The 25085-nt window shown below is 52.6% G+C and overlaps 1 protein-coding gene across 5 annotated transcripts in view; it reads right to left on the bottom strand.

Annotated features, from left to right (window-relative positions):
• Positions 1–5623: 5623 nt before the first annotated feature.
• Positions 5624–25085, bottom strand: part of ITSN2 (intersectin 2) — a 173583-nt gene continuing 154121 nt past the window's right edge. For all 5 annotated transcript variants that reach the window (XM_075557041.1, XM_075557040.1, XM_075557039.1 and 2 more), the window contains 11 exons: positions 21035–21156; positions 18074–18180; positions 17335–17518; positions 15550–15648; positions 13563–13730; positions 12971–13186; positions 12343–12464; positions 11578–11660; positions 7359–7442; positions 6740–6913; positions 5624–6410 (listed from right to left, as the gene is read on the bottom strand). In XM_075557041.1, coding sequence (XP_075413156.1) covers positions 6253–6410; positions 6740–6913; positions 7359–7442; positions 11578–11660; positions 12343–12464; positions 12971–13186; positions 13563–13730; positions 15550–15648; positions 17335–17518; positions 18074–18180; positions 21035–21156 — 1517 coding nt within the window. In that variant the 3' untranslated portion in view covers positions 5624–6252. The remainder of the gene's footprint in view (positions 6411–6739; positions 6914–7358; positions 7443–11577; positions 11661–12342; positions 12465–12970; positions 13187–13562; positions 13731–15549; positions 15649–17334; positions 17519–18073; positions 18181–21034; positions 21157–25085) is intronic.

Raw genomic sequence — 25085 nt, 5'->3', positions numbered from 1 at the left:
GTTAGAACATTTTTTTTTTTAAGATCATTTTATTGGGGGCTCTTATAATGATTCATATATCAATTTTGTCAAGCATATTTTACATATGTTGCCATCATTATTTTCTAAACCTTTACTTTCTATTTGAGCCCTTAGTATCAGCTCCTCTCCCCCGTCCCTTATGACCCTTGATAAATTATAAATTATTTTCATATCATACACCAACCAGTGTCTCCCTTCCCCCATGGTTTCTGTTGTTTGTATCCCTGAGGGGTGGGGGTGGGGGTGGTTATGTGTCGATCATTGCGATCGGTTCTCCTTCCACCCCTCCTCCCCCAACCCTCCCAGTATTGCTGTTCCCATTTCTGTACCCGAGGGGTTATCTGACCTGGATTCCGTGTGTCATGAGCTCTATCTGTTACCAGCATACATGCTCCAGTCTAGCCAGAACTAAAAGGCAGGACTGGGGTCATGATAGTGAGGGGGGGGGGAGTGAGGAAGCCCCAAGGAGCAAGAGCATAGTGTGTTTCATCGGTGCTGTACAGCGCCCTGATTGACTCCTTCCTTCCTTGTGACCCTTGTGTGAGGGGATGGATGTCCCACTGTCTACAGATGGGCTTTGGGTCTCTGCTCCGACCCTCCTCAAAGAATTATTTTTAAAAAGGTATTTATACTTAACCAAAATTAGGGCCCACAAGAGTCCAACCACTGAAAGTGCCCCATGTGTCTGTGGCATATGCTGAGCACACTTCTAGTGCCCACAGGCCAGGGGACACAGCTCCAGCAGTGGGCTTTCTCCCTCCATCCCCTCCCCCTCATCTCCCTGCACACTGCATCCTGAGGCTCCTTCCAGGAAGCCACCAGTCAAGGGGATCACCCCTGTGGCAGTTCATCCTCTGACAACCTGCCTTGCACATGCAGTGGATGCTCTTTCTCCTTTCACTGACGGTTTGACACATGTGCGCGTGCATGCACACGCGCACACACAGGAGCATGCGGTAAACTGAGCGCCGAGGCACTCCATCAGAGCTGCAGGTGGCCGTCCTCCACCGTCCCCCATGCAGCAGGCTGGCCCTCCTGCATGCAGTCTCCTCAGGGTCTTGGGCGAGGAACCCGTGGTCACATCAGAACTGGCTTCCCGGGGCCTGGGAGATACAATGCTGTCCACCTAAAAAGAAGAACTGCGCAGAGAGGGACTCTGCCCCAGGAGCTGAGGGAGGGGTGTGTGGTTACTGGCCGGTCTGAGCAGGGAGAACACCATTTAGTGGCCAGCTAGGAGCCCTGATGATCCAGTGGGTCATACACTGGGCTGCTAAGCACACCAGCTGCTCCCTTGGGAGAAAGATGAGGTGTTTCATACTCAAAGAGTTACAGAAACACCCAGGGAGGAGCAGCCCTCCTGTAGGATTTGACTCAGTGGTAGCTTTTTGTTTTGGTAAGTTCTCTGAAGCCACAAGAAGGTTCGAGTCCAAAGATCTTGCCAGCTTTTTCAGAGAAGAGGGGTGGCGGGGCAGAGGAACGGGGGGGACGGAGACAGGGCCAGGGCGAGGGCTAGCGTGGGGTGAGAAGCTGCTTGAAAGACAAGGTGTTTGCTCTGGAGGAGGACTGAGTGGGAGGTGGACTAGGTGGGAGCGGAGTTCCTCCCTGGCCCTGTCAGTCCCACATCCTACACCATACTCAGCAATCATCTTCTGTCAATAGGTTTTCAGAGGCAGACAGCACAGACCGCGCTCCTGGGCGGCTGGGGAAAGGTACTTCGGAGAGGCCCTGAAGTGGGCGGACAGGCAAGTCATGAGGGCAGAGGACTTGGCCAAGCACCTGGCTGCACTGCGGGTGGGGGCCCAGCAGGGCCACGCTGAGGGGTGCCAGCAGTAAGGAAGGGCTCTGTAATAAAGCTTCGTTGAACTTCAGCATGCAGCGTCCAGAGGACAGTTTAAAATCCTGCGAACACCTCCTCTCCAGAAGCTGAAATGGTCTAACATTCTCCCATCGAGTCGACCCCATTTCAATCAATGACTGATAGCGGCCCCCACAGGACATAGTAGAAGGCTCCGTCTTGCTCCTGCAGAGCAGCTGGTGGTTTTGAACTGCAGACCTTGCGGTTAGCAGCCCAAATGCCACCACTATGCCACCAGGGCTCCTCAGGAGCCTCTGTTGGTGTTGCTAGGTGCCATCGAGTCGGTCTGACCTCTAGTTGTTACCTTTCGCACAGCAGAATGAGCCACCGCCTGCCCGGTCCTGCACCATCTCACGGCTGCACCTCTGCCCGAGCCCAGTGTTACAGCCACTGTGTCCATCTCCTTGAGGGCTGTCCTCTTTCTTGCTGCCCCTCCACATTACCAAGCATGATGCCCTTCTCTAGGGACTGGCATCCAAAACAGAGAAGATGAAGCCTCGCAGTCCGTGTCTCTAAGGAGCACTCTGGTCCCACGTCTAAGCTAGATGCGTTTGTCCTTTTAGCAGCCCATGGGACCTTTGATGTTCTCAGTCAGCACCATTCAAATGCATCCATTCTTCTGTGGTCTCCCTGATTCAATGGCGAACTTTCACGTGCATATGAAGCAATTAAAAATACAACGGACACCTTAGTCCTTGCTGTTCAACACTCTAAAAGGGCCTTGTGCACGGAGATGTGCCCAGTGCAACACATCTTTTGATCTCTCGACTGCTACTTCCACGAGTATTGAATGTGGATCCAAGCAGGATTAAATCCTTGATAACGTCCTCATCATGTCTCCACTGATCACGTTACCTACTGGTGCAGTTGTGAGGAGTTTGGTTTCCTTTACACTGAATTGTAATTCGTACTGCAGGCCGCAATCCTTGCTGGTCCTCATCAGCAAGTGCTTCACGCCCTCCTCACTTTCAGCAGGTAAGGCTGTGTCAGCTGCACATCACAAGTTGTTAATAAGTCTTCCTCCAATCCTGATGCCACATTCTTCTTCGTGTAACCCGATTTCTCTGATGATTTGCTCAGTATCCAGATTGAATAAGTATGGTGAGAGGATACAACCCTGTCACACACCTTTCCTGATTTTCAACTGCACAGTATTCTCTTGTTCTACTTGTACAAATGCATCTTGATCCATGTACAAGTTCCACAGGAGCTCAATGAAGTGTTTGGGAATCCCCATTCTCCTCAGGACTATCTATAGTTTGTCGTGATAGTTGGTGGTCCTTTATGAAATACAAAAAAATGGTAACTGTGGTTGACTGATCTCCTGTAAAGGCATCCAGCGTCGGAAACTCACAGGGGCAAGTTTCCTCTCCAGTAGGGTCGCTGTAAGTTGGCATCGACTGATGGCAGCAAGTTTGGTTTTCTGGGTTGTGTGTGTGTGAACCAAGAACTGTGTGAGATGCCTCCGTCCATTTAAACATTGAACAGCAAGAGAGTGCTGCGGTGATGCGGCGGCCGTGCAACTGTGCTTTGTCTGTCCTCACTGTGTGTGTCTCTCCACGCGTCAAAGGAAAGCGAGAGGGAACTCACAGCCCTGGAAACCCTGTGTCCTTACTCGAGCTTACCAGAGCTAAACACTGGTCTGGAGGACACGTTACATAGGAAGTGACTTCAACACTTTTGCAGCACAGGGTCTAATTTCAAATGGACAGACAGACAAACCACTCTCCTGCAGTCTGGTATCCCTCAGGGCTGACCAAGTTTCTATGGCCGGAGCTGGGCCCAGACCTGCAGACTCGCAGCTTCCGCCTCCTAGCACCCTGGGCCAGGAGTGGGGGAGTCTTGGCTCTAAGATGAACTACACTGGAGAGGCCAGTTGTGGGCACTCGGGCCGACAGTCCTGGCTGAGCCTCGTACGTCTGGGCCTTCCTGGATGGCTGCTGCCTCTGGCTCTCCAGATCAACTTGTCTGCCAGGTGGCTTTCCCTGAGTAATTTCAGTAGCTCCCAGAAGAGAGGCTCAGACAAGCCCTGCTGAAACCCTTACCCACAAACCCAAGAGGCATAAGAAAGTGGTTATTTTCAGAAAATAAAATAGGGGAGCGGGTGAGAACCAGTGTGTACCAAACACTACTTTTAGTCAAGCCGTGGACCTTTCTCTCGTTACTAGAGAACTTCCAAAGTCCATGGGAAATTTTCATTCCATTTTTTTTTTTGGCCTCATGAACCATTGGAAGCCTTCTCATAATATCCCCCGGGGTAATTCTTGCAACAGCTCTGGAATGGCTCTTACAGGAAGGAGAGTTTTTAGCTGTAGATAGTGGTGTATCCAACCACCAGTGTGCTCAGGAATATAAGGCTATGTTATGACCTTACATAAAACGTCTGCAAAACAAAAAACCACGCTGCACAACCTTGACACTGACCAGCAAGCTGCTCTGTTCACAGCCAAGCTTTCTCTTAACTGACACATTCTGTGGTTGGGCTTCAGATATTAAGAAATTATCTTCTACTTGGATGCTGGGTTCTATTTCTTTTTTGCCTGTATTAACCCTTAAGTGCTCAGGATCAATACTGGGGTCGAGTAATGATGGTTTAAAAGCACCTGGAGTTCATTGAACCCTCATGTCCAGGTCTTCTTTGCCCTGGGATGATGTTTACCCAGGGGCTATGGCGGGGGTGAGGCTGGGAGCAAGGCAAGGCTTTCTGCTCCCCAAAGAGTTAGAGTCTCCGAGCGCTGCTACTGAGGCAGGTCTAGTCAAGCAACAGAGAAGACGGTCGGCAAGGAGAAGGACTGACACAGTGGCTGCAACAAGGGGGTCCAACAACGGCCCAGGACCAGACAGTATTTGGTTTGCCTACTAAGACGGAGACAACTTGGGGGCACCTGGCAACAGGTGTGGGGGAGGCCAGGCCCTGGGGACACAGACTCCTTCCTGTCCTTCCAGCTCCGGCCAGGGGGCTTCCTTCAAAGATAAGGTGACCAGACGTCCCGATTGTTAACAATTTGTCCCGTGTCCCGCGGCGTTTTAAAAATGTCCCGATTTTGGGAAAGAATGCACAAGCTAGGGTACATGGTTTTCGGCTGCCACGTGGCTCTTTCGCCAGGATATGAGTTTTATCAATGGTGTCCCGCTTTACCACTGTTGAAATCTGGTCACCTTATCAAAGAGAGTGATCTCCCTCCGGCTCTGCACTCCAGGGCTGACTGGGCAAAACCTGATCTTGATCAACACAGAAACACTTTCCCCTTTCAGAAGCTGACCAGGGAGTGGGGACTATTGAACAGGAGAAAGGGCAGGTGGCTCGGGGGCGGGGGGCGCGTGGGCCTGCTGAGTGCTGCCCCATCTCTGGGGATTTTCCTTACTGGGACGCTGCCCTCAGGGTCCATCAGCCAGGGGGCTGACGGGCGCAGAAGTCAAAGCTAAGGGCGAGCGTGCCTACGAGCCTAGCTCCCGTGGAGATCATACCCCACAGCTGTCCAAGAAACCATGGGAAACTCGCCAGAGGCACAACACACTTGACTGGCAGATGCGGGCCCCTCCTGGGCTTTCCTCAAAGGGCCAGAGAGGGCCCTGGGGCGGCCTCATGACCAGCAAGCACCCCAGGTCACCTGGTAAGACATGGTGACAGCCAATCAGGCTCCGAGAGCAAGTTACATTCATAAACTTATTATTTTAATTCTCTTTCTGTACATATTGGCAATGACAAAGCTTAAAGACGCATGTCATGAAATACGCAAAAACAGAGCATTTACATAAATAATTTATACTTCAGACAATTAAAACGGAAAACGTATTTTCCACATCATTAATTAGAGTTCACAGTATTTAGAGCAAATCACACTTTCTCCCTTAGATTTCAAACCACATTGTCTCAGCAGTGAGAGAGAGAGAGAGAGACTCATCAGGAATAAGGATCACGTCTCCGTGCGTAATTCAGTGCAGCGTGGACTCGTTTCCATTGTCGGGCTGGGGCTCAAGCGGCCGACCTCGGCCTTTCCTCCCAATTACTTGCGCTCCGGAGTGGCCGTGACCCCGCGGAGGTCACCAGGCCTGGGGTGGCGGCATAGCGATGCACACACACACTCCACACTGGCCACAGTCAGCCCACGGGGGCGTCGAGGCCTCCTTCCCACGTAATACTTGGTCTCACCCTGAAAACGGGAAGCGGGACATGGGCGGCTGGAGCGTTCCCAGGGAACAAGGCACTGGAAAGGGCGCGTTGCATAGGTGGCTAGCGATGGAGTGCGCAGTGAGGCAGGGTCCCTGCGAGCGTGCGAGGCTTTGGGAGCGATGGCCCTTCGACCCAGGGCGGGCACAGTCCGCTCCTCTCCGGCCTAGCGGCAGGGGCAAACTTCCTGGGGACCCCCAAGTCCCTAGGGGGCAGTTCTTGGCTCAAAGAGCTGCAGGTCCAAGCGGACCCAGACCTCGCCCGTGGGGACCTCGTGCAGCAGCAGGCGGCGGGTGGTGGGGCCTTTGCTTTCCTGCTCAGTCCGAATTTTTGCCACCGGGACTTCTGTGCGACCCAGGAAATCTGAGGGGTGGGTGGGGCGGTAAACATCACGAGTCAAAACTTAAAAAAGGAAAATGAAACCACGGGATTGCTAAAAATCTACTATCGGAGAATGGGCTTATGGGACTCAGAGGGTCTGAACACAGTGCCCATGTAGGCACGTAGCCGAGACCCCTGGGGAGCCGGCCGAGGGGCGAGGAAGGCACACTGTGTCACAGGGTGTCTCCCCCTGTGGAGGATACCACACCTGCTGCCCAAGTGGGCAGCTGAAGGGGGGTGGGGGGCACATGCGGCTTCCCTCAGTGTGCGGACTCTGGCTCTAGCCCCCGGGGCTGGGGTGGGGTCTTTACCATCCGGAGCAAACTGGTCTCTGTCAAACATGGTGAGGCACAGCACGTCCTGGTGGAGGTCTTTAATGAAGAACTGGCAGTTAAAATTCCACTTGGGGTTCAGGGTGTCCTGGAGCGTTCTGGTGGTGTAGCTCTGGGGGCCCATGCTGACTTCGCAGTACGGATTGCTCTTCCCTGCACAGAAACCAACCAACCAAAGTCACGTGGGGGCCCCAGGAGGGAAGCGCAGTGGCACACGGGGCGGCCTTGGGTCCAAACGATGCATCACTAACTGACCTCACAGCAAGAGCCGCACCCGAGGGGCCGCCCACCCTGTGGGCGAGTAACCCTGTCACCGTGTTCCCGCAGCAAGCAAAGCTCTAAGGCCAGGACCCGGTCCACGGGCCTGGGACTCGGGTGTACCTCGCAGTGCGCCCTCTTTGGCTCAGCGAGCAGTAGGAAGGCAGGTGCTGGGACTCACTGGGGAGACTGCAGCAACACTGGTCCAATACACTGGCTTATGGCCACTCGGTGGCACAGGGACCACCCTCTGAGAAGCACCCCACCATTCAGTGTTCAGAAGAGTCACCAGCAAAGAGCAGGGCAGTGACCCTGTTTGTTGAAGGAGAGAGACATTTACCATTTGGTTTACAGGCTTTTAATTCTGTGGCTTCAATGACATGCACCATCAGACGCCCGATGCCGGAAGTCTTTTGAGAGCGGGCTATGAAAGAGGAGACCAGTCACGTTATTTTCTCTGGGAGTGAAGCTAGCCAGGTGATAGCATCAGGCAGTGGGCAGCACCACTGACAGCGCCGCCCCAGCCCCACCGGCCACTGGGGCAGCTGCTGGGCCTCAGCTGCAGGAAGGCCTTCCCCGATACCTCTGCCTGCTGGCACCCCACTCATCCTGCAAGGCCAGGTCCACTACTATCTCCAGCCAGACCCAGCCCTCCTCTGGTTAAGAACATCACCCCACCTGCGGGGCCTGAAGTTCGGGGTGCTATCTGTCCCCTGGAGAGCACAGACGGCTCTCCTAACCCTTCTGTTACCCCAACAAGTATTCATAAAATGACAATGCATCCGAGTTGACTACACTCACCAACAGCTAACCTTCATGAGGTACTAATCTGTGTCAGGGAGTCCGGCGGGTGTACTGGGCTGCTAGCCTGGGGTGTGTAGTGAGGTATGTATCGGGCTGCAGTTCGAACCCAACAGGCACTCTGTGATAAGAAGATGAGGCTTTCTGTCTTGTCCTAGAGCAGTGGTTCTCAACCTTTCTAATGCTGCGGCCCTTGAATACAGCTCCTTGTGTTGTCGTGACCCCCCTCCCCCTTCAACCACAGGATTATTTTCATCGCTACTTCCTGTAATTTTGTGAAGTTATGAATTGGGCGTCCCCTGTGACAGGGTTGTTTGACCCCCCAAAGGGGTCTCAACCCATAGGTTGAGAAGCACTGTCCTAGAGGGTCACTGTGAGCTGGAATGGACTCGGTGGCAGTTTTGTTTCCTAAACTTCACATTAGATATTTATCCTACACAACTAGCCTGTACGGTATGGCAGCGTGTGATCACATGCTGCTGGTCACTGCTGTGGTCAGTCTGGCTCACAGGCACCCCGCGGCATGCAGAGTGGAGCTGCGTCATCGAGTTTGCAAGGCTGTGACCTTCTGGAAGCACATTGCCAGGCCAGGCTCCCGAGATGCTGCTGGGAGGGTTCGAACTGCTAGCCTCTTGGCTAGATGTCAAGAGAAAACTGAGGTGTAGGAAGGACTGAAATGTATGTATTCAAGCCACAGAGCATCTAAATGCCAGGTTTGAGTGCAGAGCAGACGTCTGTCTGGTGCCCAAGTCTCTTTTCTGAACTTCTCATGAAATGTGAGCCCTGCAGTTGACTGCTTCTAGAGAAAGCACTTTCACTGAAGTCTTAAGACCTTATTCTACTACAGGAGGTATTCAAAGCATTTTAAATACAGACAGAAATTAGCCACCCAATTCATAGTATCTTGGTAAACATGAACCCTGAAGGGGTTTAGAAGCCAACTCAGGCTGAGTGGTAAGCTATGAATTTTTCAAAACTCAATTCAAGTAGAACCTCTGCCTGATGGAGCCTTCCCCACCTCAGCCTGCACCCACCCACCCTCCACAGAGGGTATGTCCTGGGTCCCCTAGAAGGCAGACAGGGGCCTTCATCTCTATGGGCCCCATCAGTGCTAGCAGAGAACGCAGCAAATGTTGGAGGGATTAAATGGATGGAAAAGGCACAACAGCATATACAGATACTGATGCTAATATATATATATATAAAAGACACTTTGATTTGTATCTTTGATCAATTTGGAAGAGATCATCTTATATGCTTGAATGGAATGATTTGATCATTGATTTTTCAAAAGCACACTTTTAGGATAAGATCCCATGAGCAGAAGCTGGTTTAACATACCTTTGCAGGAGTATATAACAAATTAAAGGGAACCTGAATAAAAAAACACACATTAAAAAAAGAAAGAGAGCCAGCCACGCTGGGCAGCGAGGAGAGGACTGGCTGAGATTCTCTGTAAACCTGGGCTCAGCGTCACCCCCAAGAGAAAGCACAGGGGCACCCACGATAGAGTGTTTATTTCCCGAAAGACCAGTGCCTCACTTCAAAATCCGTCCATATGGGATGCAAAGGTCACCACGACTCACTAGGGGAGATAGGAGGGCAGAGGAATCCCAACACTGGGCATGGAACCAGCGGAACAAGATCCCAGGCTCCAGCCGCCTTCAGGATGGATTGCAACTCAACAGAAAGAAAACAGAGACCCTGGGAAACGGAGAAAAGATGGACATGGCCAAGATTTTGGTGACGAAAACCAGTAACAAACACTGTGCCAGGGGCCTGTCTGCTAGGAAGCAACTGTGTGACTTTGAGGCCGAGGCTGTGCCTGCCCTCAGCGCCGGTGTTCCAATGAGCTGTGATTGTGAAGGCTGAACCACGAGTGCAGAGGGCTGGATGCGTTTGAATGCCCGTGCTGGCAGCACAGACCACCGGAAACATGGCGAACTGCCCGAAGAGTGAACAGATCTGTCTTGGAAGACAGACGTACAGCCAGGTGCTTCTGAGAAGCCAGGGTGATGGGGCGTGTTCTCAGGAGGGACCCTGGAGAAGGACGCTGTGTGGGTAGAGCCGGGGGGCAGCAAAAAGGAGGAAGGCCCCCAGGGAGCTGGACGGGTGGCTGTAACCAGGACCGGGAGGCAGGCACAGGGCCAGGCAGTGTTTCCTTCTGTTGTGCGCAGGGCATCTGGGCATCTGAACCTACTTGCCAGACCCTGTGACAGCAGAGCATTTCAGATGGAATGGCAGCAGGCAGGCATGACTGGGGAACCAGGAAGTTTGGATTAGGCACTAGGGTGGGGTAGACACAAAAGAGAGTGGGAATGAGGCTGAATAACAAGGAATATTGTGGATGGTCCCTATGTCCTGGGAGTAAGAACTGTGTCCTTCATTTGGGAAACAACAGGGAAGATGTTTCTGTGGGAAGAGGTATGCTGAGAGTTAAAAGAGGCCAAGGACAATGCTACCATCCAAGGAGACATTCAAGTGGAAGACCTCATGTGGAAAGCAGTGGGAGAATGGCCATCTGAGACGATAGCAGGCCGGGGGAGGTTGAGAAGGGTCGAGCGTTGGGAGGCAATGCCCGGATGAGACCACCGGCGCCGGGCCCTTCAGCACTCTATCAGGACCCTCCTTAGACCCACTGACATTTGTTCTAGCCGTCACCATTTTCCACTTTCCAGTTGAGGCTTTTAAATCTGCTTTGCTCTGTGATTCGTTAGTTGTTATTTGTTGGTTTTTAAAGGTTTTTCTGTATAAGAAATACAGAAGAGGTAAAATTATGGACAGTAACTGGATCCATGGTTCCTTGGGGACATGGCAGCGGAGGCTCTTGGGAAACGGAAGCTACTAACGATGAGCACAAGATCGGAGAAAGAGTTCTCAAACGGATTGTGGCGGTGACTGCACAACTCCTCTCGGTGGGCTTCAACTGCGGGATCGTGTGCTATGGGAGTCATATGCTCATAAAGCTGTTGGGGATAAAAGGAGTAGCAGTCTCAACTGCAACCCCTACCCCGCCCCCACCAAAAAAAAAAAAAGACAAAAAATGAGCTGAGACCAGGTACCTCAGGAGAGAGCTGCGAGGGCCAGTGGGGAGAGGATCCAAGGCAAGGGCAACTCCTGGGTATAACTGGGGGAGGGGCTCGGAAGGAGGTGAAGAAAGAGCCATCAGGCGGCAGGAGCACTGTGGGGTCTGGGCCGAGGAAGCTTGCCAACAGGTACCGGAACTATGGGTGTCCTAGGACAGAGCCGCTTCTGGCACTAGGGACAGTGGGTGGAGGGGAAGGCAGGTGAGATGAGGAGGAGGGCAAGTGCAGCCCAAGAGACCAGCAAATCCGGGGCAGAAAAGGTTCTGGGGAAGAGATGGGGCCGAGCCAGTCGGCGGCAGGGGAGGGAGAGCAGGGGGCATTTGTGAGCGGGAGGGAAACCGTCTACAAGGGGGATGGTTGCTGGACCAAGAGCGAGTAAGCAGAGGTGAGGTCATTCTGGCTGTGGGGACGTCTCTTCCAGGACTACGAGGGAATGCCATAGGGGACGGGCAGCAGCAGGAGGAGAGAAGGTGGAGGCCCTCCTTGGAAGGGTGGTTGGTGAGGGCTGGCGAGGCCCACGGGGATGGGGCTCTGCTGTCCAGCCCACAGCACGAGTGGTCTTTAGATACATCCACAGTCACCCACAGGTGGGCGGAGGCAGACAGGATCCATCTCCACCCACTCCCCAGGGCCCTGCTGGGGGCCGGCACTGACCCGAAGGGCAGCCAATACCTTGGTAGGCCTTCTCTCGTTTCCTCTTTTCAGTGTCGATGTACTGCTCAGAGGCGGCTTTGATCTTCTGGACCCAGGCCGTCCTGGGGGCGAGGAGAGCGTGGCCATGGGGCAGACGTGCTCACAGGCCCCTCACGGTGCCCCCCACGAGGCGCCCCCCAGCTTTGTGTGCTGGCCTCCCAAGTGCGCTCTCAACAAGCCACTGAGCACGGGCCGGACTGGGAAACTTGTTAGCTCAGCGAGGACTGCAGAGAACGTCTAAGGGAGTTTCTTGATTGCACGGTGCTGGGGACCCGGAGACCAGATGAGATTAGTCTCACAGTGACCATTCAGCACCCAGGAGAGCTATGTGCCTGGAGGAGGAGCCGCTGTCCCTGTGTGGCCAGCAGTGGGTGGCCCTAAAGGAGGTGGGTGGGCCAGGGGGCCAGACAAGAGGTGGTCCACACAGGGGCAGGGGCTGGGGTGGGCTGGCCACTCTGGAGGGAGCTGGGGCTGATGCTAGCATGGTGTGAAGGGCCCGGGAAACCCTGAAGGGTTTTAGGTGGGGAGTGAGGTGGTTAGAGCCGCCCTTTGGGAAGATGGCGAGGGGCAGCTGTGGTCCAGAGCTGGGCCTTCTGCGTGGGATGGAGCACAGGTGACTTGCTAAGAAGGGGGTGAGGATGTACTTAGTAGGATGGGAGCAGGGGGTGGAGTGAGGTTTTACAGTCGAAGGAGATGTGCAGGAGACCTACATTTCACGGCAGGTCACACGGGGTCAGGACTGACCTCTCGTTAATGTTGTCTGTGCGGAGGGTATAGACACGATCAATGTGGGAAATGTGGAAGACAGGCTCATCGCTGGAAGGGTCCGTGGGCAGTTTCACCAAGACTTCGTTCAGGAAAATAGGCTGAAAGAATTAGGGACAAACAAAGGCAGTGAGCTAGGCTACACACCTCCACACACCTGTGTCCAGCCCCTGAGCTCTGTCTGAGGGAGACACGAGGAGAGGAGCTTGTTCACAGGAACAAAGCAGCTGCCCCTTTGGCAAAAGTCAATGTCCGGCGGGGGTGGCACTGAGTGGTGCCTACACTGAGTACAAGGCAGGTTGCCCCTGGGCACACTGACCCTTGGCATTTCAGGCCTGGTTTTCCAGGGGGGGCTGCAGACACGCCCTCAGATGTGTGGGGGGGTGTACACACACAAGTCAGTGGCAGGGAGGGAGCCAGGTCACCGCAGGCCACCCAGCCCGAGGCCATCAGAGGGCAGCCTGGGGCAGTGAGAGGGACTGCGGGGAGTGGTGGGAGCAGGAGAGCAAGGGACCCATGAAGGCAGGCAGACAAGGTGCGGGCAGCAAGCGGCCCTTAAAGGAAAGGCAAACGCTGGCACGGGCTGAAGCTGCGGAGTGAGACTCACCATCTTATACATTTTGAACTGAGCATTGGACTTGGAGCTGAACAGCTTCTCGGAGCCTGCAGACACGGAAAACTGCTTGACCATGTAGGTGAGGAGCAGGAAGTCATTGAAGAGGAAGGCATGCAGTTCCTTGTTGCTCTTGGTCTTGTACAGCTTCCCGCTGTGCAGCAGCTTCCGGGGCCCCAGGCAGTTGGTGAGCGAGTTGAAAATAAGTTGCTGAGAGAGAGGGAGAGAGAGAGAGAGAGAGAGAGAGAGAGAGAGAGAAAGAGAGAGAGAGAGAGTCACTTGAGAAGTCGAGACAAGGAGCCCCAGGACAAACTGCCCAGGCCACCCCCCGGGAGAGGCTGGTGGCCAATCCTCCAGCTTCACCGAGAGTCCTGACACTCCTTCCCTCCCGCGGGTAAACTGGCCCGGGGAAAAGGGCGACTCTCACCCGGGGGGCACAGATGCGACTGGCTGATGTCAGAGGACTTCAGAACAAAAATAGCAAATAGTCTCTTTGTCAAAGAGAGCAAAGTGACACTCCAAGGAGGGGTGCCTCTGCGCTTGGAGCCCACCCAGGGCCCACCTGCCTGGCAGCACCCAGGCCCACCTCGGCCAGGCCTTCACACTGCACGTGCGCCTGGATCCACTCCAGCCGGTCCGAGTTCTCCTTCTCCCGCACACCCTCGTTCACTTGGGAGCAGAGCTCCTCGGCGCGCTCCAGGGCCAGCTTCAGGGAGGAGTGGTCCACGTGGCTCTCCGGGGTGTTCTCCAGAATCTAGAAGAAAGCAGGGCGTGCATCACATGGGATGCCTTGTTTCTCCCCCACCTGTCTGTCCAGGGTCAGAGGGCCCAGACTGTGTTGGAGGAGCTCTGGTGGAACGGTGGTTAAAGGGCTTGGCGGCTCACTGCAAGGTTAGCGGTTCGAGCCTGCCCATCACACTCCGTGGGAGTCAAGGGCTGGCAATCTGTGCCTCTAAGAGGACAGCCTGAGAAATGTCTGGGTCGATCCCACTTGGTCCCACGGCCGTCTGACAACCACACGATGCACTGGGTGCCATGTGAGGTTCTGGAGACACAAGGGGCACTTTCTGCCCCGAAGTCCACAGTCCAGGGGCTCCTTAGGGAGACAGGGACAGAGCACAGGAACCGAACGCCCCTGAAATGTGCTTCCAATTGTTCTCTGAGCGGGTCCTGGGGCTTGGCCTTGGACAGAAGGCTGCTTTCCCCCAGTAGTCTCCGCCATGCCCCCTCCAGTGTGAACTGGCGGCTGTTCTGGTTCCCTGTTAGCATCTGCGAACCGCAGTTGTACCAAACTGGGTGGGGGTGGGGGTAGTCACTGCTCCTTCTGAACACTTTGATGACAGCAGTGATCCCCACTCTCAGGACAAACACAATAAAAATCACACCGGCAGTATGTAGGAAACACACGCAGTACATTCTGAAGCAATTCTGAACCCTTGCTGGAAGAGCAGAGAAAGAAGCCAGGAGATGACTCAGCGTGCTTCCCCCAGACACTAGCTGCCCACAGCAGGCTGCCCTTCGCTTACAGTTTTGTAACAACACACACACGCACATTCAGAACCCAAGTTTCTGCTCAGCCTTCATTGGGTGCCACAATCTGGCCCGAACAGAAGAGCTCTTCTGTGTAGACTTCCTCCTCCTTACGCCTACATTTCACTCTAGAATTAGTGTATCTGACGATAGGCGTTGCCCATTCCCCCGTGGGGTGTTGCGTAATAGACAAGGGGCTTCTCAAACTGCGGTAAAATGGGATTAAATGCTGTGGGAATTCTTCCATGAACGTTTGCAGCCCCCTTGTGGAATCTCTGAATTCTAAGATGCATCTGACCCAGTTTCAGTAGATTTGGTCGAAGCATCGATACATCAAGTCTGCATTGGGTTCATAGAGCGTACTGCCCCGGCCGGGGCTAGGGGATGATCCGCACAGCAACAGTATGATGCTGGTCCCACTATTTTCTTGTTAGGGTGATCAAAACCGTATTAATGACTGTTGGGATAATCCTTTGTAAAGTCTGCCTCCTTGGAACATGAAATTGGCTTCGGAGATTCATACTGTGTCAAAAGGAAGGAAGATGGGGGGCCTGAGGAGGCGTGTTTGTTCAGCCTGTGTGGAGGGGACAAGGACGAGCTATTAGGACACTGGACATGCTGAGTTGGGGTTGAACATCCCCGATAGGGCTGGACAGATGAGACTGGAACCCAAGGTTATGGTCATGGGTAACCGGCCCCACCTCTGGGCTCAGTCTTGAGTGACAAGTGGAGGCCTTACCCCACCTAGACCAGCAAATGACTGACTCTGAGGCCAGCAAAGTCTTCTGGAAGGGAGGAGGACACGGGAGATTTCTCTCATCTGCCTGCTATAAGGACTGAGCCCTTTAGAGCACATCTCCCCACCCAACCCAAACACCCGCCTCCCCGCAGTCCCCATGTACGTGGGTGCCTGATCTCTCAGCAGCAGGCGCACTTCTGCGGGGCCACGTCGCCTGAGTTGGCTACTCCAGGCTGCCTGCCTGACCCCTGTGCGGATCCGCCCACCTCCTCAAGTATCTAGCTGCACCAGTCTGAACACTCACGCTTCTGATGAGGAGAGGGTATCGGGTGATCCTCTGCATGGGCTTCAGCAGGAAGCTCGACAGGGGCATCCCTTTACATCGTGGGTCAGATGCCAGCTTCTGCGGAAGCAATCAAGTGGGTTTGTGAAGACCTTCCATCCCCAAACAAGGCAAAGGAAAGCCTGGCCATCTTCCAGACTTGGGCACCCCTTTGAAGGGTTCTCATTTGCATTTAGTCATTCAGGGTCTAAGGGATAGGTGTTCAGAGAACCGCAGGAATCTCTCAGCTCACAGCCGCACTCTGTGGGTGCTGTGCAGTTCCCTGGGGCTCTGTCTGACACACGTGATAGTCATGACCCTGCCTTGCTCCCAGGAACAAGCCTCCCCTGGTATTTTCCCGGCCCCCTTCAGCACACTGGTCTCACTTGCCATTTGTAATTAGAATGTGTTATGTTGTTGTTCAGAATATACACAGCAAAGCACACACCACTTCCGACAGCTTGTTCGTACACTTGGGGCTGTGAAAACGTTCTCCTCCTTTCTTTCTGAACTGTTCCTCTCCCTTAACACAAGCTCACAGCCCCTTAGGCGCTCATCTAACCTTTCAAGTTGCTGTAGTCCATCAGAGCCTTTGTGGGTAGTTCTTCACAGGACAAAATGTCCAAGGCCGATTGTTATTATGATTTAAGCTAGTGTTTAAGAGGATATCAGGGGATACTTTTGGATTAAGGTTTAAAGATGATCTCAGGCTAAGAGTTTTAGGAGTTTATCCACTCTTTATGGCTTCAGAAAGCCCATGAGATTTGCCATTCTATTCTGCTCCCCGCCCCCCCGCCCTTCACCAGAATTCTTCTATGGCAACTTTGATCCAATGGTCAGTAGCGGCAGCCGGGCACCACCAGTTCTTCTGGTCTCAAGGCCAGGGAGGCAGGTGTTCATGGAGTGATTAGCCATACTTTGCATATCCTACTTCTATCCCTGACCCTCCTCCTTCCTCTCTTGTTCTGGGTGAAATGCCCACCCATGGCTTTAGGTGCTGTTCCACATGCCCTGCCATGGAGTCCCATTGCTAACCCAAAGGTTGGAGATTTGCATCTACCCAAAGGTACCTCAGGAGAAAGGCCTGGTGATCGACTTCTGAAACATCAGCCACGGACCCCACCCCCATAACTGGGGAACACAGGGGGAGGGACCACATCTTGGGTGCTCCTATCGCCTGCCAGAGTATGAATTCCACGAAGCTAAGGACCACATCTAATTTGGGTCTATGCCCAATCCTAGCACAGGGCCTGAGCAGAGTGGTCAAACTCTAGGAACATCAGATGTGTGCTTCATACATTCTATTTCCTGAGGTCTCCCCCCCATCCCCCCACCCTGCGCTCTTAGTTTACTTACACATTAATGGAAAGTGTGTATCTTGTCTTGTTGCAGTTTGCTAGACTACATGGGCAATTTCATATGCACTCTGTAGCATGGTAGATATAAATTAGTGTTAAAATGAAAATGACCTTTCTCCATAGTCCTTTGGGGAGTGTAAACTAGCTGACTCAGGTAAGAGAGCTTAAGGGCAAGAAACAGACACCACCCTAGTATTCCACAGCAACACGGTAGTCACAGGACCAGAAAGCAGGAGAGAGAGAAATCAGACCAACAAGAAAGACAGCACAGAGACGCCTTCCCTTGGGGACTCATGGGGACGACCTTCCCCACTGCTGGCGTTCCTAACTGTGCCAGTGCACACAAACACACACCCCCGCCCCCAGGTCCAGAGCGCAAAGATGTCTGGGCAGTGCTGGGCGGGCTCACCTTTAAAAACTCCTTGAAGTCCGAGTCTTCGTCGGTCTTTTGCTGGACCAGGGCAGCCCCATTCAGCTGACAGCTGCAGAAGCGGATGTACGCCTGCAGGTGGGCGAGCTCAGCTGCCAGGATGTCCCCGATCATCTGCACTGGCATCTTCTCGCCTCCTGTCTTCTTCCGAACCCGCAGGGCCCTGCAACCCACACGAAGCTCACTGAGAGTTGGGAAGCGAGTGGCCTTGGGCAGCCAGCTGGGAAGATTTCTCGGCTTTGGGGATTGTCTTGATTTGAGTTTCTTAGCAAAGGAAATTCTAAAACGCTCTCACCATTGTACGGAGAGGGAAGAACTTTTCCAGGATGCTCTGGGGGAAAGGCAGATGTGTGTGGGGGAGCCACTGAGCACCAAGGGGGGCTGGGGGCGGGGGGAGGGCTACGGGAATGGCCAAGTGACCAACCAGCCCCATGTGGCCCTGAGCGCCAGCTCCTTGTCGTGGAGCATCTTCAGTGCAGACATGATTTCTTTCATGATTCAATGGTTACTTTGAAATACAAAGTATTTTCTTTGCTATCTCTCTCTCATGATTCTTTCTTCAATAATTATGCATTTCAGAGTCATCAGGAATGCCATGAGATATAGCCCGAGGGGGCAGACATGCCTGAACAGCCCTTTGCTCCACAGGCTGCCACAGAGAGTGAGTGAGGTGTGCCAGCTGCAGGCCTGGCTCATGATGGCGGCGCTCAGGACTTACTTCAGCAGCTTTGTGTTGGACATGATGAGCTCTTTCCAGTTAACGAAGATCAAGGCCATTTCCCCTTCGGTCAGAAAGCCTGACTCTGCCATCCGTTTCTGAAAAACCTGCACTCAACACAGAAATGAGGTAAGTTAGCCTGAAAAGTCAGAACACTAGGACACTTAGCCCACGAGTGGTCTAAAGTAAGTAAGTTCTCTCCCTTCCTGGAGGCTGGCACGCTCTCCTCCTCTTTCTCCCATGGAGCGGTTAGGGGTTTCAAACTGCTGACTTTGAGAGCAGCAGCCTAAAGTGTAACCCACTACACCAGCGGTTCTCAACCTCAGGGTCTCAACCCCTCTGGGAGGGGGTGTCACATAAGATCATATTTCTGATGGTCTTAGGAACCGAGACACTGCTCCTGTATCAGACTCCAAGTGGGTCCGCCCACATGCAGATACACCCACATACGGGGCCACCACAACATGAGGAGCTGTATTAAAGGGTCGTGGCATGAGGAAGGTTGAGAACCACTGCACTACACCATCAGGGCTCCTACAAGGCTTATAGAATATTGATAAAGAAACGTAAACATGATTCCGATATCTTAAATTCCCAACTTGGTGCTATCGGGGTTCTGATGAAGGCAGAGCCCCTGCAGCCTTCTCTTCAGTCGGTAGAGACTGTGGCATCAAGCTGAGACCCTGGCAGCTGTGCAGAGCAGCCTGAGCAGTGAAGAACATCGAGGGAGACAATGATGGCTTATGCTTGCTCAAGGCTGACTACCATTCGGATAGGGGTTTCCGGGGTTTAGCTGATCAAAAGAAAAAATAATAATACTCTACACCTGTACCCCAACTCCCAAACCCACTCCCACCGAGTCCAGTCTGACTCATAGCCACCCTGTCGGACAGGGTAGAACCACCCCTGTGAGTTTCTGAGACTGTAACGCGTTACAGGAGTCAAAAGCCTCATCTCTCCCGCTGAGCTGGCTGGTGGTTTGAACTGATGACCTTGTGGATAGCAGGCCAACATGTAACCACTGTGCCACGGGGAAGCTACAGTCTGTAACACGTGGTCATCTGACTACTTTAAAAGAACTCCACACTCACTGTCAACTCCAACTTTCACTCACTCATCCATTCACTGCCATCGAGTCGATGCGGACTCAAACGGCCTTAGAGGAGAGGGTAGAACGGCCCTGTGAGATTCTGAGGTTGCTTAAGGTCACCGAAAGCTGTGTATTTCTTCTCAGGAGCAACTGGTGGCTTCCAACTGCCGACCTTGCAGATGTCACTCCAATGTTTCACCAGCCACGCCAGCAGGGCTCCGATTCTGACTTTAGAGGGCTTTGTTTGCTTGTTTGTTTTTTTAAGAGCATTTCTCTAGGCCTTTGCTCTGGACAGAGAAATGTCGACATAAACACACCTTAACCATCCAGCATTTCCAGGCAACGGCCAGGCTGAAGGTTAGGGAGGGGTGAGGGAGGACACATTGAACCCCGCTCTAAAGGACTTCATGACTCTGGGGGAAGAGACAGACATTATCAGCCAGGGAGGTGTACTTTGGACCTGGCTCTCCCAGCCTGCTTTCAGAGCACAGAATGAAGCAACGTTGGGCCCAGCTGCTGCTCCAGGCTGCTAGCAAAGTCACAGCAGGTATAGGGCGCACCTGTGGGGCCTGTGCGAGGCCACCTGTTCTCTGCACCTCGTCTGAGAGCCTCGGCCAATTTCAATGGGACAAAAAAGCCTTGGGAACCAAAGTATAAGTAAACATCTCATTTTGTTCACGCAAACACAAACCACATTACAGGCTACACTACTGAAGGCAGCTGCCATCAGCTAAGAGGTCCTTGTAACATGAATACGCACAAACACCAACCAACAGCAGGACGATGACATTCGGGGAGTGCTTCCCAGGATGCCCCTTGGTGGCTCCCCAAACTGATACAAACATGGGGTGAAGACTCCCCCCCCACCCCACCCCCGTGCCACGACTTCTCTGGACTGATGGAAGAGCTGTGAGGGCACTCAGGCTTTGGCTGCAATGTGAGGAAGATAAAGCTCAATCTATCCCTGGTTCTTCCTCGAGGGGGCTTCTAGACCACCCAGGTTGGGCAGCTTGCTCTCCCGCTTCTACTCTGAGTGACTCCCGGGGGAAAGAGCTGATGATGCCCTGATTCTTGGTGTTGGGGATCATCGAGTTGACCGACTCACAGGGGCCCTACAGGACAAACTAGAGCTGTCCCCCTGGGGATTCCAAGGCCAAAGTCTTTACAGGAGCGGAGAGCCTCATCTTTCTCCCTCGGGTGGCTGATAGGTTCAAACCGCTGACTTATTGGTTAGCAGTGGAGTGTTTAACCACTGCCCCAGCATGGCCCCCACATCCTGATTATAAACCAACCAACCAATAACCCTGATTGCCACCGAGTCAATTCTGACCCACGGTGACTCCATAGGACATGACAGAACTGCCCGATGGTTTCTGAGGTTTACGGGGTCAACAGCGAGCTCTCTCGCTTTCCCTCCCTCTTGGAAAGGCTGGTGGTTTTGAATTACACACCTTGGGCTTAAGCAGCCCCACATGTAATTACTTCACCACCATTACAGAACTCAAGCACCAAAGGGCAGACACATTCACAGAGCATTTAGACCAGCAGTTCTCAAACTGTGGGTTGCGACCCCTTAGGGTGATCGAACAACCCTTTCACAGGGGTGACCCGATTCATCACAGTAGCAAAATAACGGTGAAGTAGCAACAAACATAATTTGATAGTTGGGGGGGGGGTCACCACCATGGGGGGGGGTCACCACCACGTGAGGAGCTGTGTGAAAGGGGCGCGGCATGAGGAAGACTGAGAACCCGATTTAGAGGGTGTGACATCTCATGAAAGAGAAGCCCTTGCTCTGCCCTGGGGGACACGCCTTCTGCTGCGGAGGTGGAGATGGGTGTGGTCCTCCTGGGCCGCCCAGGGCCCCTCACCTCTAGCACGAGCTGCAGGTCATCCATGTAGCGCTCCTCCGTCTGGATCAGCTCGTGGATGTAGCCCTGCCTTTTCCTCTCAGTGGGCTGCATGGTGTCCAGGGTTTGGAGATCAGCACACCCTACGGAGAGATGGGGTACAGGGTAAGATGCCAGTTCAGTTGTCTTTGGAGACAAGAGATCTTTACCAGCAGGTGTGCTGGGTCTGTAGACTCAACCTGGAACGCCGGCTTTTAAACAGAGCGTGGCTAATTTCTGCAGCTCACACCTGCCGAGGGCCGGCTTAAAGACCTGCGGCCCAGGGATGCACAGCAGCAAAGCCGGACCACGCTCCATGCTTTCTGTGGCCTATCCTTGCAGTGTCATGACAGAACCAGCGGGTTCAGATGTGGCCGCAGTGGTCAGCCCTGTGGGCTGAGCAGAGAGTGCTCAGGAATGGGGCCCCTAGATCCCAGCCTTAGCAGAGACGTGAAGAACCTCTGTTCCTCTCACCATCTCAAGATGGTTTCCAAGTTATTAAAACGATCAAATGAATCATGCTCTGGACCAATGTTTTCGAAACTGCAAGGCAAGAGCCATTCGTGCGCCCTTAAAATCAATTAAAAAAAATTTCGGGTGAGGCTTGGCATTAAACAAGAAACAAACACACACACACACAACACAAGCAACACAACAGAAATAAAATTAAATTGCAAATGGAAGTGAAATTGAAAAGTAAGGTTGGGGGCCTTAAGCCCCTTACATAAAGTTACCCCGATTTCAGATCAGCTGCAGCTGCACCTGGCCTTGGTGAGAAGCAGATGGAAGTGGCCCAGGGCCAGTCTACAGAAACATGAAGCCACATAGCCCTGGGGCCATGCAGCCAGGAGTGGGGGGGCTTGCCCTGGACAGTCACGTGGTAGAACCTCAAGAAGCCTGTCCTCAGACAAAACAAAGGAGCAGCGGGGTGCCTGGCAAGCTCTGAGGCAGTGAGTGTGGGTACTGGAAGCGTGGGGGAAGAGGAGACAGGAGGCCCCACGGATCACATTCAGCGGAGGCCCGGGAGAAGGTGCAGTCTGGGGAAACGGGGATGTCCTGAGAGCCCCAGAAGGGACAATGAGCACAGGCGTGGTGGGGGGACTGCAAGGGTCAGCCTGGCTGGGTGGAGGCCTCTCCCTTTCTGCTTTGTGTGGGAGTTGCATAGATCCAGGCCTGCAGGTCGGCTCGTTCTCCAGATGACGGTTTTCAGAAGTTTCTCGGGGCCTACAGCTTGGACAAACGACTCCCCTCCGTGAGAAGGCAGGGACGAGGGCAGGGGGGGTGTGGTGCAGCTTAGCAGGGCCCATAGCGCCGCAGCATGCTCCAACCACCCAGCTTGTTCTGGGGGTCACATTGTGGTCTCTACTTCCAGAGAGAGCTGCAGAGGCGCGTCTGTTGGTCTGGGTGGGCGTGTGGCACGGAGCTGTGCCTGCCGAGCACCTAGTGAGGAGGCTGGGATCATCCTTGCCGGGGGCTCCCAGGAGAGCCAGCAGAGGGGAGTTCTGAGGTTACCACACTACTGGTGTTTCCTGAAGTCAGCCATGTTCAGCGTCAAGACTTCTGCTCCACCTAGATTTCACCTCGACTGTTATTAAAACTTTCTCTGGCAGTGCTTGAGAGTAAATATTTACAAAACCGTGAGCTTCATGGGCTGATGAGGCTTCTTCTAATGGCGGCCAGAATAAACACATGTAACCACTCGAATAAAAAGGGCTGCCCTGGTTACTGATTTTTGTGCCATCCTTTCATCCCCGCAAGTATCTGTTCAGGAAAAATGATGGTAGCCAGTGCTATTGACTGCATTTGTAGACAATGGACGGGGCAGTCTCTGCAGTGCATGCGAGGGAACGCAAAACCGTATTGTTACCAAAATCATAGAAACCTTTATGAAGCGAAACCACCAACACGGGAAGCGATTGTTCCTTGGCAAGTCCCCATCGAGGTCGACACACTTCTGAAGGCGGTTTGTCCATCTCTCTAGCCCATAGGTTCCCGGACAAACAAACAAACAAACAAATGTTCAGCGCCCAAATGGCAATTAGGAACTTCTGTAGCTGCGTTTGCAGGCTGCCTCCCGCCCCCCACCCTGGGGAGCCTCCTGTGTTTAAGGACGAACAGGAAACCCAGAGGCGCCAAACCTAGGCTGTGGGCTAGAGAGGATAAGGTTCCCCAACGAAATTCCTCGGCCGCACCACTTCTGGCCCCCAGTAACGCAGTTTCTAGTTTTCTCAACACTTCCGCACTTTCCTGAGTCCTTCAAGGAAATCTCTCCAGATTATCCCTTGGGAATCCCCACAAACAGCTGTAAGAGCGGATCTCTGCCTTGAATGTAGACCGGGCCTGGCAGAGCCACCAGACGTCACTGTTCTTGGTGGACTTGTTTCTGGAAGGTAAGTGTATGAGTGAGAGGACCTGTCTGCAGTCACACACACCGCAGAGACATGCTGAAACACGTTTGGTATGGGATAAACTGTGCACGTCTGAACTGGAACTTTATGACTTGCCCTTGTGTATATGTAAAAAATATCAAATACACGGCACAGGTAATGCATGTTCTGTTATACAAATGAAGGGCATAAACCCGTAACAATCTATACAAAACAGACTAGGCAGATTTGAAAAACAAAACAAATAGAAATGACAAATATCATCATGGAAACAATAAACAGATTATGTATATTAAGATAAAATAAATTGAAGGAAAGACTAAATCCGAAAACAGAGCTGAAGAAATCACTTCAAAAAAATTACTTCAAACACAATCCATAAAGGCAAAAAAGAAGAAAACATAAATATATAAAATGACGTTTAGAAGACCTAGAGCACATAAGGACAAAGTCTGACATATATTTGATGGATGTCTAAGGAGGGAGACTAGAAAGAATGGGGTTCAAAAATATATATAGTGGTTGAGAATTTTCTAGAGTTGGCGAAAGATGTAATCCCTTAGATTCAAGAGAAACAAGGACACCAGAAAGGGGAATAAAATAAAATAAATCCCCATCTAGGCTGGAGAACACCACAGAGGAAAAAAAAATCATAAAAACAGGAAAATTTAGGATCCCCACATAGCAACCATAATTACACTGTATACACGGAACATGACAATAGAAGGTAAAAGACAATGGATGAGGGCAGAAGATGTGCAGAGAGAGTGATTTTCACACATCTGACAGCACTTACCATTAATAACATATGTATACATCTATATGCATATACATGGAAGAATGATGAAAAAAGTATTTCCCAAAGAAAGAAATTCAATAGGAAAAAACGAGATGAGAAACAATAGTAAATATGAGTCAATGCAAACAGCTACTGGCAGTATAAAGCAGGCGTCCTCAGACTGCGCCCGCGGGCCACGTGCGGCCCGTTGGGTGTTTTTGCCCCGTTTGTTTTTTTACTTCACAATAAGATAGGTGCAGTGTGCATAGGAATTTGTTCATAGTTTTTTTCTCCAACTATCATCCAGCCCTCCAACGGGTCTGAGGGACAGTGAACCGGCCCCTGTTTAAAAAGTTTGAGGACCCCTGGTCTCAAGTAACCACACTAATAATGACTGACTTAGTGGGGAAGCGCTGCATGTTAGGTGAACTGAAAACACAAAAAGGCACATGCACGGAGGGAGGAGACCTCTGCGAGCACACGGAGAATCAAGACGAGACTTGGTGAGGCGAGCTTCACGTGACGTAAATGGAAATAGAATATATAACTTCCAAACCCGTACAGGGAAACCCAGGACCCGGTTAATCCCAGAGAAGTCCCTGTAGACGTAGAACAAAAAGCAGCAAAGAAAATGGAGTGTCAGCAGGAAACACACAATCAGTAGCTATCAATTAAAATATTAGATAGCCCCCCAAAATGCGAATACTTCAACTCTGTCAGTTCAAAGACAAGACTCTTGCATGGGCTGATCGGCTGTTTTCAAAGACACGCCTAACACACAGAAATGTGAGAAACCCAAATCAACCGCAAACTTGAAAGCATGCTGCCGGGACAGCTTTATGGATCCCAAAGTCACTCCCTGCCATTG

Source organism: Tenrec ecaudatus, chromosome 8 (genome assembly GCF_050624435.1).
Source record: "Tenrec ecaudatus isolate mTenEca1 chromosome 8, mTenEca1.hap1, whole genome shotgun sequence".
Lineage (NCBI taxonomy): Eukaryota > Metazoa > Chordata > Mammalia > Afrosoricida > Tenrecidae > Tenrec > Tenrec ecaudatus.
This window is presented reverse-complemented; position numbering and strand designations above follow the sequence as displayed.